This window comes from Enoplosus armatus, chromosome 14 (assembly GCF_043641665.1).
Source record: "Enoplosus armatus isolate fEnoArm2 chromosome 14, fEnoArm2.hap1, whole genome shotgun sequence".
Taxonomy (NCBI): Eukaryota; Metazoa; Chordata; class Actinopteri; order Centrarchiformes; family Enoplosidae; genus Enoplosus; species Enoplosus armatus.
Genome location: NC_092193.1, coordinates 14,530,434 through 14,546,312, shown reverse-complemented (window position 1 = coordinate 14,546,312; position 15,879 = coordinate 14,530,434). Strand labels below are relative to the sequence as shown.

Genomic DNA, 15,879 nt, shown 5'->3' with positions numbered 1-15,879 from the left:
CTGTGCTTTTTTCTGCTTTGTAAAACACAATGTCCACCATAAAAACTGGCTGCAACTGCCACATTAAATCTTCTTTGATTCAATGTTGTAAGGCTAAACTTCCAAGGAGGGTTAATCCTTTTAAAGGCACAGTTATTTGTGTTATTGGGAATAAGATCTGATTTGGGAGCTGGCAGAAAACAAGCACCACCGCAGCAAAGAAAAAAGAGGCTGAGTTATGATTAATTATCTGACAAGCACTTACATGATCAGTAAAGCTTTCATTAAACATTTCAAAATATCACAGGGTCCATCTATAAAAACATGGTCTAATCATGTTTATGATCTACTGACAAGTTAGCCTCAGAACAGACAGTCCTGATCGAGAGAAACATTTTCATTGTTTACTTCCTCCCTCTCTAATGAGCAAGTAGTCTTTCTCCTAATTAAAAACAACACTGAAGCATTATTAAATGTGGAAAATTAAACAGTATCAGTAGGATAACATGTTGAAACTGCACATTATCAGCAGAAACTTCCAAATTTGTTTAGCACTTTATTGTGACCGTACGAAAAATCAGTAAATAAAATAATAAACACTTGTTTTGTGAAACACATTTGGTCAGTTCCATAGAGGTAAGATGATCCCATGCCTTTTCTTATGCGTCTTTTTTTCCTTTTACAATGCTCAATTTGTATCTTGGGCAAGGGTTCAATAAATAAGTAGGTTTATGACTTTTTTCACTCGGAATAAAAATGTGTCCACTGTTGGAGCTGTGTGGATCTTTACCTTGTCAAGATACACCAAGTACACTGGATCAAGCTCTAACAAAGACAAAAAACAAGTCCTAAAAGACTTATTCAATGCAAAAATGTGAAAAATCTTTTTTTTTTCTGTTCAGTAGTTTAACCAAATTCACATTCTCAACATCAAACAGAATTTTGTGCAAAATCAAAAAAACTAAAAAGGTGCAAATAAATAAAAATCAGATGCATACACTCAGTTTCCTTTCCACAAGGTTTTAGTTTGATCCCTTAGCTGTACAGTGGCTGACAGTTCAAAATGAATTCTCTATCTACACATCTATGTACTCTGCACCACCACAGGAAATGTCTTTAAAAAAAGAGCCTTTTGTCTTTAAAATATAAAATGTATCCCAGCCTCGTAGCAAAGACACGTCTCCATCAAAAAGCAGTCCACTCTGGCTCAAACTCCGCTCCAGTTCTCAATCCCACTTTTATTATTCGTATTATTATTATTCACATCCGTTCTGGATCCTCAACACTGGCCAGTCCCACCCTTCAAATACTCAGCAACAATAGCAGCAGGAGCTGGACCCTGCGTCCGTTCAGCACAGGGGGAGGAATGACGACAAACAGTCTGCAACAGATTCAGAGTTCACCTCGACTCATATCGTCCCCTTGAATTGAAACGGACAACTGTCCCGGTCTCAGCAGTAGAGAGGAGACGTGGTGTCTCGTTTGACGTTTGTTGTGAGGTTTTCAGAAGTGAGGTGGCGGTGACGGTGAAAATCTATGAGTTGCTAGCAGCATTCTCATTGCTAGGTGAGCTGGGGGAGGAAGAGGAGGAGGAGGAGGGAGAGAAGTTCATTCCTGATAACCCTGGTGGGTCTGTGGCTGTGTTCTGTCCGCTAAGACTCTTCCTGCACACAGGACACGTATCATGCTGAGGGAAAAAAGGATAAACGAGACTCGTGTAAAAACTAATTATTTTCAATACATGAACAAATTCACTTGATTGTTTTTTTGAACAAACAATTGTATCCAATTCTGCTACAGACGTAACGTAATACAACTGCACTATGCACACTCACTGAAGCCAAACCAATATGATGACAGTTAACAGTAGCCTGCTTCCAGACCTCTGAATAGAGTGCTGCAGGGATGACGTATTTTTGTAGGTCAACTCAGAAGTTAGCATCACACTGGTCCCCTCGACCAAAAGCCAATGGGATTTTGGATTATTGCAAAAAATCTGTGGCAAACAAAAGTTTATGATACTTAAACGTATTGTTCAGCAAGATAATCCTTTATGACTTTTGAAGCGTAAATGGAATTGCCAGAAGTAAAACGCTAATGTTAGGCTATAAACGAACTACAACATGGTCTTATTACTTGACGTCACCAACACTAAGCTTAACTTTAAAGAGCATATAGATATATAAACAGACAGATAGAGTATAAACACAACAAGACAGTAAAGGCGGACTAGTGAGTAGATGACTTTCCGTGTTTGGCATCAAGTCGTTAATGTCCGGCACAACAAAATTCACGAGTGGGGTATCTACTGATGTAATTTTATGTCGTAGAACAAAACGTTAAAATCTCTTAAGCTTGTGTTAACGACAGACCTTATTTCAGGCATCTAACTGACCAAAGACCCATTCAAAAAACCCATTGACTTCGAGATGAGGGAACTGGAAGTTTAAATATGCCAACTCATTTCCGGTACCCATTGACAGGCTGTCTCTCCTTGTTTGAGAAACAACTGACCAATCAGAGCTTAGTAGACGGAGTTTAGAATGGGGATGTCATCATCTCACACAGGTAGCTTGTTACATTCAAGTGGTGAAGCATTAGTATTTTCTAATCAAAGACATTGCTGCTTTTCCTTTTGCGACACTCCGTCAGTATCAAAACATTTAACTGAAACTGCTGGCTGCTCTTTATTTGTGTCGTTATGCAGTTCACTTTCTTGCATTGCAGTGTGTTAGGAATAGCTTCCAATGTGTCAACAAACTAAACAAAACAAAATAGGTTTTAATAAAAAAATGATCAGAGACAAATCTGGTGTTATATACCTACACAGCAGCTCTGTTTGGGACATAGACGCACATACCTGTTCCAGCCATGGTACTATACAGTCATTGTGAAACAAGTGATTGCACGGCAGTTGTCTAACACTCTCCTCAACGCTGTAGTCTTCTTTGCACACAGGACACTCTAAACCAGCACCTGCACAAACAGAAAACAACATAGTGTCTGTCTGTGTGTGTGAGAGACTCACAGTCACATGCATCAGCTGCATGGAAAACCGTGATCACACCGATTCTGTATATTTGAGTTTAGGCAGTGTTGTGCAGTGTAAGGTTTAATTCAAGCACTGCACTTCACTACCACTAACAACATGATTAAAAGTTAATCTTCCTGCATTAGTCTGTGATGATATAAAACTAAATGAATGTAAAAGACAACATCTTCTGTCTTAATTGTCAGCTGTCTTCTCGTAATAGAGGAAATACTGTTATTGAATCGGCTTAAAAGCATATGCCAAGGGTTTCTTTCTTTATGTGGTGTGCTAAGAAGGTTGTGGTGACATGTATGTCTGTATGAGGCCAGTGAAACACTGATCAAAACTTTCTGTTCTGACAGATAACTAAAAAAAGCAACAGAGTTGCTTCCGATGTAGAATGGATGAGAGAGTCTCAGAGAGAGACGTGGACTTACCAACATGTTCCTCTGTAATGGAGATGGTGGGTAAACTCTTTATCCTCTCTCTGTCAGCAGGAGGGGGACCCGTGTTTTCAAACTGGTTCAATAACTACAAAAAATAACCGAATCCCAATAAATAATATTGCTGTAAAATAGATCATTCAAATATACTATGAACTATGATATCTTGGGTCACTATAGCTGTCTAATTGATATGTAGTTTTCCACTCCACTGTCATGTAAAAAAAGAAACACTTTTTATACCTGTGTAATGATAGCATCAAGACCATTGGCACCCCAGGCGTAGTCCATTGGATTGGAATGTAGCATACCCCTGCAAGAGAAGAAAGTAGTCAACAAAAAAAGAATAAGACTTAACACAGTAAACATCATTTTACTTTGTGAAACAAGTAAAGAAACGTGCATCAGTTTCTTATACTCACCATGGTCCCATCCCGATATTTGGCATGGCTGTAGGTGCTATGATTCCATTTACTAGCTGCTGGATAATTCTGTATCCAGAAGAAACATCACAAAAATATTTGTTCATACAAACTGAAAAATTCAACCTATCTTCTTACCTAAATCGCATAAATGGATGAAAGGTCTCTACATATTAATAATTTTATGGTCACAAAAATATATTAATACTTAATACACCTTGTAATACTAGATAACTGCTGTTTGGTATTTATAGGAATAGCATGTTATTAAAATGGTAATACTGCTATTTAAGATATGTTAAGATATGCAAAGTTCTACATTATGTTCAGATGTATCTAAACACATCATGTCACCGTATTCTTAAACTGGAATTAATATTATTAAAGTATGTATTTACCATAACATGTAAAGCACGTAATACTTACACAAAAGAAGCAAATGTTTTGCCTGTATCCTTTTGTGTCAAACAAAAACAACCTCCCACACACACTCTACTGCTGAAAATGTCTCACCCCTCTAATGTGGGCACTCCTTCATGGCGCGCACCCTGTCGTCGAGGTACATGGCGACCCCGTGGTTGCCGCGCACTGTATCTTTGCCGTGATGCCATTTCCCGTTCTCTCCTGTTTTCTGTCTCTCTGTTGTCCTCTGCTGGTAGCCGCGTTCGAAGGTCAAAGTTTTCATCGAAAATCCCAAGGGCGAACGGACCGTACCCGGAGGGAAATGTGAATAAATGCTGGTGATCCATGTTCTAGAAGAAAAGACAGACGCAATGTCAAATTGTGGTGCAGGATGCAAAATGTTTTCCTGGACCAGCTAATTTAACAAGTCATACTGACCTCAAAGGATGGGCGGTTCTGATCACCGGTGGAGGACGTGGATGCGGACCCATTTTCAGAACTGCACGAACACAGTGGTAAAGAAAGTGAAAAGCTAAAACTCAGAAATCCACATAAACATCAAATTAATGAGACACACAATAATCATCCATACCTTCTTTCCTCAGGTAGTTCCTCAATGAAGCCAGATTCACAGCGTGGACAGGTGTAGTCCTATAGTGGAAATATAAATGTGAATATGTAGGCCCTAGTATGTATACACTAGAACCATTAGGTACACCTAGCTAAAACATATGCACTCTAATACAGCTCGGCAAAAAATCCTACACTCATGAGGGTTATAAAGTTTATTTTAGAGTGTTGATTGAACTTTATGGTCATTTTGGAGTCTCTGTGTGCTGCTGTTGAATTGTATTGTGTTATACTGAGAGGTGTTTCTAATGTGTAGTCTATCATCACTGATGTAAATGCGGTGGACAAAATACTAGAAATGCCTCTCAACATAACTCAACACAATTCAACAGCCCCACAAACAGCAGCCTCCAAAATGACCAAAAACACAACGGTTTCAACCAAAACCTAATATTATAACCTCCAGACAAGTAGGATTTATTGCAGGACTGTTGTATTAGACTGAACTAGTTTTAGATAGGTGTACATATGTGCACCCAATGAACTGGCAACTGAGTATATGATGTCTAATAATGGAAAATGTATACTTTCCGATAAACATAAGTTCAGACTGTGCTGATGTTGATGTGGACCATCAGGGTAATCAGTACCATCTGTCTCTGATGTCTTACTGTACATTCAGTCAGCCAGCGGTTTAACAAATGTCACATGCTGTATAACACATTGTGAGCACTTCCAAATAGTACATATAATCTCCTGGGAGCACGCTGTCACGCAGGTAAGCAGCTGGCTGACTGTCAATAAAGTAACTGTTACTGTAACATTCAAGAAGCTTCCCATGAATGGCTTGAGGCAGAACAGACTGCTGTGGCAGGCAAGCGGGCTGTTGCCGCAACAGCAATGTTGACTGACTGAGACTGGCTTTGGATAGAAGTGATATTGTGAAAGTTTTACTTCTCTTTGCGGTACAACCACAATACGGTAACAGCAAGTCTTACGGGAAAGACATTTCCATTTAGAATTTTAATATTAGCTGACTGAAAATCAGTAAATCAAATCAAAAACCTGCTAATCGCCCCCTGTCAGAATCGAAAAGTGAACCTACGCTTTCTTCGGTTAGCTTGATTGCTGACGTTAAACGGCACCACTATGAGATCTGTGAAGCTGTTAAGATGGGCTCTATCTAGCTGTTATCCATTATACAACAATATTGCTGAAATTATATTTATAAAACACACGATCAATACGCGAGTATACCAGCCAACTTAATTACTATCACTTGACTGTCACCCTGGACCGTTGTTGCCTATGGGGCTAACAACTAGCGTAGCTAAACAGCAGCAATGAGTCGACGTGACCGGGTGTGCGCCACAAACACACACATAAAACCATACAAGCCCAAATATAATTTCTCATTCTTCAAGTAGGCAAATATGTCTCTTGGGTCCTTACCGGTAAACGCGGACTAATCTCTGCTGAACACCGGTGACAGAAAAACCGGCAGGGCCGTGGGGGAGCTTCAGCCATTTCTAAGCAGGAGGCTAGTTCGTACGGTACGGACGGGTAGCAAGATGGGACAACAAAGCCTGACTTTTGCTTTTGCAATGGAAAGACACGGCGAAAACGGAAACACACGAACTCTAACGTAACGTTACCATGGCATCTAGGAAAATGCCCAAGGGGAAGACTTCCGGTTTAATATTTACCTTCAAATAAAAGCGAGAAATTAAAAAAATCCTATTCAATCTTCACGTATTATTTGACATTTAAATGTATTGATTTACATAAAAACACATTGTATTTGCAGTTTTTGAACTGTAGAGGCAACATATATTGTGTTGTGCAGAAGTAATATAGAATACAAAAAAATAAATCAATTGGACACTGTACAGTCTTTCTGTCATTGCTCTTCCATAGGATATCAGTACTTTCCATGAGACCTGTACTTAATAACACTAAAACATGGACCCCAGTCTTTGTTGAAGGATCATGACAGGCCCTCATTTTCCCCAACAAGACATTCATGCTAAGAAATTGATAATACAGAGCACACACTACAGTTTCAGCAAAGACTGTTCTCCAGTTTTTAGTGTGGTACATTCCTCAAGAGTGTTTTTGTCGTCAATTTCTTCTTCATTCCCCAGATGTAGGCGATGACTTGATGATGGAAGGAGACTCCGCTGATACTGACTTTTCACATAATATTCTTTATTTGCATCAAAGATCAGGATCAACAGGCATGCGCATCTTGACCTGTACAGCACCCGTAGCCGAATCAGTACTGCTGCCTCGAACACTGTTCAACCTCGTCCTTTATACATTTAGGCATACATAGGGTCCTATTATAACTCATAAATCTATAAACTTTCCCTAGGGTCCCTCAGTACCCCAAAACCTATGATATACAAGTTATTTGGACAGCAGTCTAGGGGTCAAGGAAAAGAGACCTCTATCGCATAACTCCCACATTCCAAGGGAGACTCCCAAACTATAATGAATCTTATCAGTATGGGGCCCCAACATCTGCTAGTTATCCACCTGGAACACTGCATACGTGACAACTTTGTACTGTATATCATTTTATGAAAAGATTCCTTTTATGTTTAGTATCAAATAATACACATCATTTTGATATATTTACTCTGGATTATCAGTGTATTAGGTATACCTGTAAAATCTGATGCAATTAAAAATATATAATACCTCTTTAAAGTTCAAGTTTTATTGAAACTGCATCAGAGAGGTGTCATTCTGGGTATGTTTTGTCCAGCTCTATTTACATACATGATGGGAACAGAATATTAGAAATGTCTCTCTATAAAATGCAATGCAATACAACACCACTGCACTAATGGTGTCAACAAAGACTGAATAGCATAACCTTCACAAAGACAAGATTTATTGCAGTGCAATTGTACTGGATTGCATTACACTGTGCAAGTGTACCTAACCCAGTATAGTTTGTGTAGCGGTATTATGGGGACAACTGCACAGTATGCATGTTTTCTCAAAACCTTCCTTTGTGGCCGTCATAACAGAAAACACTGGGGTCTGATAATGCTATGGTGTCAAAGTAAAGGTTTCAAGAAGTAATTTCAGGGACTTGGGTGAATATAGTGAATTCACAGAGGGAATATGAGTAGGTAACATTATTTTGTGACTTTTACCAGAATTGTTAAGACGTGGTACAGGCTGATAATAATTTGGCTTTTGTGTAAAACATTGAGTGTTTTAGTCAGTGCCTGGGGTTCTGTAGATTTGTAGAGATCATAGTCTATGGGGCAATGCTTTTATTCTGGACAAACTACGACCGGAAGTGCTGTTCTTGTGTTTTCCAGCGGACTCAGCTGCTTCCAACTCAGCCACCACGGTAGCAGCCAAAGGCCCCATTGTAGTCCGGGAGCGTTTTTTTCCAAATATATTTTTCCTCCTGCTGCGGCCATGGAGTCTAGCGATGCAGGTAAATCTTTACCGTGAATTTGACTGACATGCTAACGCTATATATGTAGCAGCTGCCCTTAGTAAACGCTAGCTTGCTAAGTTAGCCAGGATACCGTTAACGTTAACTAGCTAGCTTATGTAGCCGTAGGGCTACTCGCTTGCTGGCGTAATCAGTGTACAACGTTAGCTAGCTTTCAGGCAAGCTAAACTACATTATATTAAGCTATATTACATTATATTTACTTAACTTAACAAATACCCGACTTTCCTTAGGTCTGCAACCTGTAATATCCATATTTAACGAGATGAATATTCCCCAGTTCGGAATTCAAACAGCTGGTAGAAGTTGTTAGATTTAGAGAAGCTTTCTTGTTTGATAGTTGGCAATGCAACGTCAGAATACTACATATGAAGGTACGATATTTATCTCCCTCTAAGAAGTTGAACCCCATACATATCCAACAATTGGGGCAAATTCTATGGGAGGCAAATAAGTAAATGCCATTGTTACCTTTTACTAAATGCCAGCTCCGCAGCTATATAACATGCTTATTGTTGTCATATATTGCATTTTCCCTTTTATCTTTTTTAGGGCGCGGAGGATGGAAGTCCAAGCCTGTCCAGCCACAGAAAAACAAGATGAACATGAATATTCTCCGCCAAGAGAAGCTGATAGCTCAGAAGAAGAAGGAGATTGAGGCCAAAATGGCAGAACAAGCAAAAAAGAATGTGCAAACCACAAGCAAACCAATTCCTCCAAGGTAACGGTACTTATGGACCTGGTAATATGGCACAGTACAGCATTGTCTGGTCCTGCCAGTCAGCATTGTTATGCATTAATATTTTCTTTGACACTAACATTGACCTAAAACTATGACATTACATGTAACATTACATTTCAAAAGTACATTTCATATTTTTTTTTCCATTTTGATCCCAATAGTCCTCCCAGTCTTCAAGGAGCTTCCTCAAACAAGTTTGCAAATGATGGAAGCTTCTTACAGCAGTTCATGAGGATGCAGAAGGAGAAATCCAACAATGTGTCTGGTTAGTATCTTGATCTGCACAGTTTTGACCAAAAAGTTAGTCACACAGCAACAGGAACACTAGAACACAGAATAATAGTTGGGACCTTGTAGTTTTTGCTTATGTAAAAGACAGATAAAGAGGCTTCAGGCTGTCTGCAATAAGTCCTTGGCAGCTGTACAGTTTGTGGGAGGTAGAGGTTTTTAAAGAGGGCATCCTGACCCAAGGAAACTAGTTTAGAATAGGCACCATGACCATTACCTTACATTTCTTACTTGTGTTGGTTACCTGGTTGAGGAAGAAACCTTACCATCTAAAGAGTAATAGCATTTTCCTGAAGGTTGGTATTAGATTTTTTAAAATGTGTCCTGTTTCATACTCTTTCTAGGTTCCACCAGTGATACCAAAATGCCCTCAACCTCAACTTCATCACCAGGAGGAAACGCACTCCAAAAAAAGAGCATTCTTGTTGGCAAGCGGCCTGGCCTCGGAGTCAGCAGCATGCTTAGTCAGTTCAAGAGCTACTCACAGTCCAAGAAGAATCCTGTTCTCAGCCAGAGGCCAAGTGTGTTTTGTTCTCCAGATGATGAAGACGAGGAAGAAGAGGCTGATTACTCCAGATTCTTAGAGATGAAAGGTAATTCAAGGCCTGTGTTTTTCAGTGTATCTCTGGACAGCGCCATGGCTTGGACATTTCAGTGCATCTTCTGCGTACTCCAGAGGCACAGTTGCCTTGTGACTGACATTTTGTCATAGGTGCCCTTAGAGTAAATGTACTCATAGCCTGCTTAAAGTCTCTCCCCCAGAGGATTCAGACACCAGACTCATTATCGACAAGATGGCCTCTTTTGTGGCAGAGGGAGGACCTGAGCTGGAGAGAAAGGCCAAGGAGGACTACAAGGACAATCCTGTTTTCTCGTAAGTTTGAAGTGTAGCTCATCCAGATTTATTTACTCGTACAGTATTTTCAAACTCATCTGATTTCAACTGTTATCCTTGCCTTTCAGATTTTTATATGATAAGGGCAGCATCGAGTATCTCTACTACAAAAACAGAGTTGCAGATTTGAGAAAGGATTTGCTAAGACCTGAGAATACATCAAATAATGGTAAGATTACCTTTTCTCATACTATTTTGTCATCTCACTTTTCCTCTCAGAAATACTAAAATCTAATTGCAAAAGGGGTGAACTGTATGACCATATAGCGTCATCTGTTTCAATTACAGTTACCAGTTATCACAATATAACTTCACAGGGACATCCATAGCCATTATGATTAATTCTACTAGCCTTAGATTCATTTGTATATATTTTACTTCAAACCCTTCCCACACAGGTACATTAGATTGGGTCATGCATGGTTACTGTAATAGATTTAGCCTACAACTGACCAGTCAAGGTGAAATTGAACACAGTATTTTCTTCTGACATCATACAGCATGTCACCAACTAGAGTAAGTGTGCCATTATTAGTGTTTCAGCAGAAGCAAAGGACCAATTCAACTTTCCCTGTTATCTGTAGACTTTCACCTGATTGCATGAATAGAAGAGTTATTATTGTCTGTTTCATTAAAATGTAATACCGTACCCATGTGATTCGTCTTTGAGGTCTCTAACTTGAATTAAACTGTTATTGACAGACAGTATTCAGTTGCAAAACATCAGCATACTGACTTTCAAGACCACGCCATCATACAGAAATAGTTTGTAGTCAAGGTACTAATCTGGTTCATCATTCAGTTTTTCTCGTGTTTTAATAAACCATATTTGTTTTTGGATTGGACTTTGAAAGCTGCAAATAGAGTACCATGCTCAAGCCAATAAATTATATAATATACACATTTTTTGTACATATTGCTCACCGCTAAGTTGTGCCTAATTAAATCATATTAAGATGTTAAAGGTGGAGTAAAGATTCTAGTCTTTAATTATGCATACATTATATATAAAGATACAAGTTTCACAGTGTAGGCATACTGTGTGTGGTGGAACCTCTCTGGGCTTTATTAGATCTTCATTTGTTACAGTAAAAGCCACACATCCATACAGTTCCCCATTCACTACCCCTGTCCCCCTTGCTCCTCCTCCCTCCTTCCTCTTCTTATCCCCTATTGGCTCTAGACTGGTGGTGTGTGAGGGCCAGTTGAGTACGATACAGTAGTAGAGTGTGAATTGAGTCCCAGTACTGATAGGCTGCTTAAAGTCTCCCCCCCAGTGGACGCGGAAACCCAGCAGGTGGCTGAGAAGCTGGCCAGGTTTGTGGCAGAGGGTGGTCCGGAGGTGGAAGCCATCGCTGCTGAGCGCAACCGAAACAACCCTGCCTTCAGGTCACTTTGTGTTTCTTTTTTTTAATACCTGGTTTTACTTGAGTAATCTTTGCTTTCATTCACCTCACTCAAAATATCTTCTGTCCATCCTTCAGTTTTTTATATCAAGACCAAAGTCCAGCCTACCGCTTCTACAAAGAGAAATTACAGGAGTATCGTGCTGCAGCCTCCCAGAGCTCCTCTCCTCCAGTAGCAGAGTCTAGGACAGACCTTCAGCGACCAGCTGCACCGCCATTGCTAGGAATCCCTCCACCGCTGAACCCCGTCTCTCTACCCCACATTCATGGCGCAGAAACTCCGCCTGTCAAACGAAAAAGAAAGAGTAGATGGGGGTCTGAGGATGACAAAGTCGAGTTGCCCATTCCTCCTGTCATCATTCCTCCGGAGATTAATGTTCCAGATGCTAACACACCCTCTCTCTCTGGTACAGTAAATATGTGCACGAAAACCTAAACTTTGGTGAAACCATTTTAGAAGGCAGTCTCAATGTTTTCAGAGCTGATAACATTGTCTAATATTTGCCACCACGTACATGCTGATACTAATGTGCAAGAGTCATAGAAGATACTGTGATTATTGGAAAGAAGAACGTAATTGGCATAAAGTATCGCCTTCCATTGTAATTAGCAATTTTGGCCACATAATTAATTTATGAATATATAAGTTTGTGGTGACGTCTGTTTCAGCCCAGGAGCTGAGAGGTCTTGGTTATAAGAAGGGGAAGCCTCTTGGTCTGGTAGGAGTGACAGAACTATCTGAGGACCAGAAGAGACAACTCAAAGAACAGCAAGAGGTATGAAAATGCCAACTAAATGTATTTATTAAGTGAAAATAACATCACTGATTTTTTAAACTATACTTAAACAGCACTCACCCCAAAAAATCTTATATTCACTCCGTGTCTATTGTTTTTAAATGAATCTCTTAAATGAGTCTTTAAGAATAGTTAAATGACTCTTTGATGACTCAGGTCGATCACACCATAAATTCAGGATTATTAGGCCCTGTAATCTAATATCTGTGTGTGATGTTTTCTCACCCTCTGTAGATGCAAGAGATGTATGACATGATCATGAAGCACAAGCGTGCGATGGCAGAGATGCAGGTGATGTGGGAGAAGGCCATGAGAGACCACCAACACGAATATGACAGTGATGAAGAAGTGGACCAGCAGGCAGGCACCTGGGAGCATCGTTTCCGAAAGCTGGAGATGGAAAAGACCCGTGGTAAGGCTGGCCATCAGTGTGGAGAATTGTTCTTGCCTCTGCAACACTAGCAGCTATCTATGATTGATAATAAGCTGTTATCAAGGTAAAGTGATCAGTTGTTGCTGTGTAAAATAAAAAAAACATCTTGTCTATACTTTTCCAGAGTGGGCAGAATCTCTGACAGAAATGGGTAAAGGGAAACACTTTATTGGTGACTTCCTGCCCCCTGAGGAGCTGGAAAAGTTCATGGAGACCTTCAAGGCACTCAAGGTCAGTTTTCCTAAAAAAAATTTCATTTGTCATTTTAAGAGGTGTATTGTGTACAGAGAAAATATGCAATTTCACTAATTCTCTACAGGATCCCTTCAGAGTTCTTGTGTGCCTTTCCACAAGAAGGCCATACACAGTTTAGTAGGATCAGGGTCAGTTGGAAATGTCTGTAAACAGGATTGTAATCATCCATCCATGTCTCTGTTTTCAAGCTGCTTATCCAGGTCAGGGGCACTGTGGTAACAGCCAGCAGAGCAACCCAGACGTACCTTTTCCCCCTGCAAATTCCTCTAGCTCCTCCTGAGGGATCCCCAGTTGGAGACTCTAATTGCCACTTGTTTGTTTGAAAATCTCTTGAACTCAACTTGGCACCCTTTTTAAAAGTTGAAAAACCTCACAGTATATCAATAGAGATTTTTTATGTAATGCAAATTCACTGCCAGAGTCATGGGAAGTTATTGGAAAGTCAGCTGTCACATAAGACCCAGGATGTAACTGTAAAATGCCACAGGGCATACCATCTGAGTTTAACGGTAAATTAAAATAAGCAGAAAAGAGAAAAATATAATTATTTTGTTTTCAGGTTTTATTTAGTGAAGACCGCCAGTGTAGAGTAATATGGAGACACACCAACCCTGCTGTACTGAGTGGACTCGGATGATAGTGTTCATTCTTTTCCAGCTAAATCAACTAAATAATAGAAGAAAATCTTGCCTCACTCATGCTAAATTAGTAATCAATAATCTCCCCACCCTCCTCTGTCTGTCGTTGTCTCAGACTCACTGAGGATTACGAACATAGTCTCCTTTTTAAATTCCATAAGAGTTATTTTCAGTTGATTGTGTTTATGTGACATCTTACAAGCAGACAGTGAAATGGTGCAACACAGTGTGTATGGTGTGAATGCACAACTTCAGTCTTCTTGACTTGCAGGAGGGCCGCGACCCAGACTACTCAGAGTACAAAGAGTTCAAGTTGACGGTGGAGAATCTCGGTTTCCGGATGCTTATGAAGATGGGCTGGAAGGAAGGTGAAGGCCTCGGCAATGAAGGACAGGGCATCAAGGCTCCTGTCAACAAGTGAGCATCCATCTTCAGTACATTTGCCTTTCAATGAGTCATACGTGCTTCCACCATTTTGTGTGTTTTTATGTCGTAATATACACCTTTTTTCTTCTAGTGTATGTCTCAATTAGTTATTTTTAGAGGTTACCTTACTATGTACCACTGTAGGTATAAAAACAAATTAGAGCCATTAAAACCATGACGGATATTTGTACAATCCCCTCCCATCAAATTAAAGTGTATTCCTCTCCCAAGACATGCATCAATTAAAGGCAGCAAGTGGCTCTTTATAAATAAGATTTATTCATAGTGACTTTAAAACATGTATCTCATCTAATCATATTATGAAATTAGATTTTTCCTTTGGTAATTATAAGTATACATGACCAGCACCAGCAACTGTCTATTACAGTAAAAAGTACATCACTGACTTTTCTCAACATGTCATTTTCTGGTAAACAACTAAAAACCTTTATTTTAATGCTGTTAAGTGAGGTAGTCATGACAGTGAGCCATCAGCATGCACAATACCAGGACCCTGAAACTGACACAGCTAAATGGAATTCAGCCATACATTTTATTATTTAAGTCTAAATGTCTTCTGTGTTCTCTAGGGGAATTACCGCTATGAACGGAGCAGGGTTTGGAGTTGACCGCCCAGCCGAGCTCTCAAAAAGTGACGATGAATATGATGCTTTTAGAAAGAGGATGATGCTTGCTTACCGCTTCAGGCCCAACCCACTGGTACCATCTGTCTCATATTCTTTTCTGTTAGTTGTAACAATATTCTGTGAATTTTCACCAATTTATTGTAACATGTTTATGTTAGCCAATGTGCAATAGCATGTAGAAATCCATACTCATTGTTTAATAGTATAATTAGCTTTAGAAACTTAACACTTGTTAGGTTTTCATTTACTGTGCTGCTGATCCACTCAACAGGGTCAAGTGTCCTTTGCTATAATATTGTAATTTAATCTGGTGTTTCTTTTTTCTTTTCACAGAATAATCCACGGAGACCATATTACTGACGTCAAAGACTGTTTTTGTTTATACTTGTTCTTGTTTATCATAACTTAAAAGCTGTTTTCTGCAGCTGCCACAGCTCTGCTCGGTTGTGAAGTGGACACTGTTGCACAATAGAAATTTTAAACTTTGAAGTGCGTGTGTGTGGAGACTAGGAGAAAGATTGGTAGACTCTCCATTGTGGCTTAATTTGAGTGGGGAAAAAATCTAAAATGTTTTCTTTAAAATAATTGATGACCTGTTTTGTTACGTTTCAATTTAATACTGTAACAACTTAAACTGTATAGACCTACATTGCCTGATGTCCATACTAATATCACTCTTCAGTTTGTGTTACCATTTTGTTCCCTTTCAAAGCTTGACTTGACTTTGCATTCCCAACTACAGTAAATAACACAGCTCAGTATTAGTACACGATCTTCTGTGGAAGCATTGTCTTGCATTGAGTATTTTTTTCTCACTGTGCTATAACTCATTTTTGCTTCCTTTCATTATATGCTTCAGTGTTCACAATAAAAATGGCCGTTTCCTGAAATGTGGACTTGTCACAGATATGTTTTGTAACTACTGTACTTACCTGTTTATTCACTGTTTATTGGGAAATAAGTAGGAGCCAAGATAAACTCATCTTGTTTATGGTGCACTGTGTGCTAAGTGCAGGTATTTATC

At 39.5% G+C, this 15,879-nt stretch overlaps 2 protein-coding genes across 5 annotated transcripts; one reads left to right on the top strand and one right to left on the bottom strand.

Annotated features, from left to right (window-relative positions):
* Positions 1 to 537: 537 nt before the first annotated feature.
* Positions 538 to 6,374, bottom strand: LOC139296788 (E3 ubiquitin-protein ligase RNF126-like). Of its 2 annotated transcripts, none has more exons than XM_070919302.1 (9): positions 6,300 to 6,374; positions 4,870 to 4,928; positions 4,716 to 4,776; positions 4,389 to 4,627; positions 3,876 to 3,944; positions 3,697 to 3,766; positions 3,448 to 3,541; positions 2,840 to 2,955; positions 538 to 1,666 (listed from the first exon to the last, which is right to left on the bottom strand). In XM_070919302.1, exons 1-9 carry the CDS (start codon positions 6,372 to 6,374, stop codon positions 1,514 to 1,516), a joined length of 936 nt encoding a protein of 311 aa, XP_070775403.1. In that variant the 3' UTR covers positions 538 to 1,513. The 2 variants fall into 2 exon arrangements, with proteins under 2 accessions (XP_070775403.1, XP_070775404.1); XM_070919303.1 differs by having other exon boundaries at positions 3,876 to 3,948; positions 4,474 to 4,627.
* Positions 6,375 to 8,221: 1,847 nt separating this feature from the next.
* sugp1 (SURP and G patch domain containing 1) lies at positions 8,222 to 15,736 on the top strand. Of its 3 annotated transcripts, none has more exons than XM_070918832.1 (14): positions 8,222 to 8,307; positions 8,881 to 9,049; positions 9,232 to 9,335; positions 9,703 to 9,951; positions 10,109 to 10,232; positions 10,322 to 10,422; positions 11,531 to 11,642; positions 11,738 to 12,066; positions 12,329 to 12,435; positions 12,691 to 12,868; positions 13,014 to 13,120; positions 14,054 to 14,199; positions 14,799 to 14,928; positions 15,189 to 15,736. In XM_070918832.1, exons 1-14 carry the CDS (start codon positions 8,289 to 8,291, stop codon positions 15,213 to 15,215), a joined length of 1,902 nt encoding a protein of 633 aa, XP_070774933.1. In that variant the 5' UTR covers positions 8,222 to 8,288; the 3' UTR covers positions 15,216 to 15,736. The 3 variants fall into 3 exon arrangements, with proteins under 3 accessions (XP_070774933.1, XP_070774932.1, XP_070774935.1); XM_070918831.1 differs by having other exon boundaries at positions 11,519 to 11,642; XM_070918834.1 differs by lacking the exons at positions 14,799 to 14,928; positions 15,189 to 15,736 and having other exon boundaries at positions 11,519 to 11,642; positions 14,038 to 14,105.
* The last annotated feature ends 143 nt before the right edge of the window (positions 15,737 to 15,879 follow it).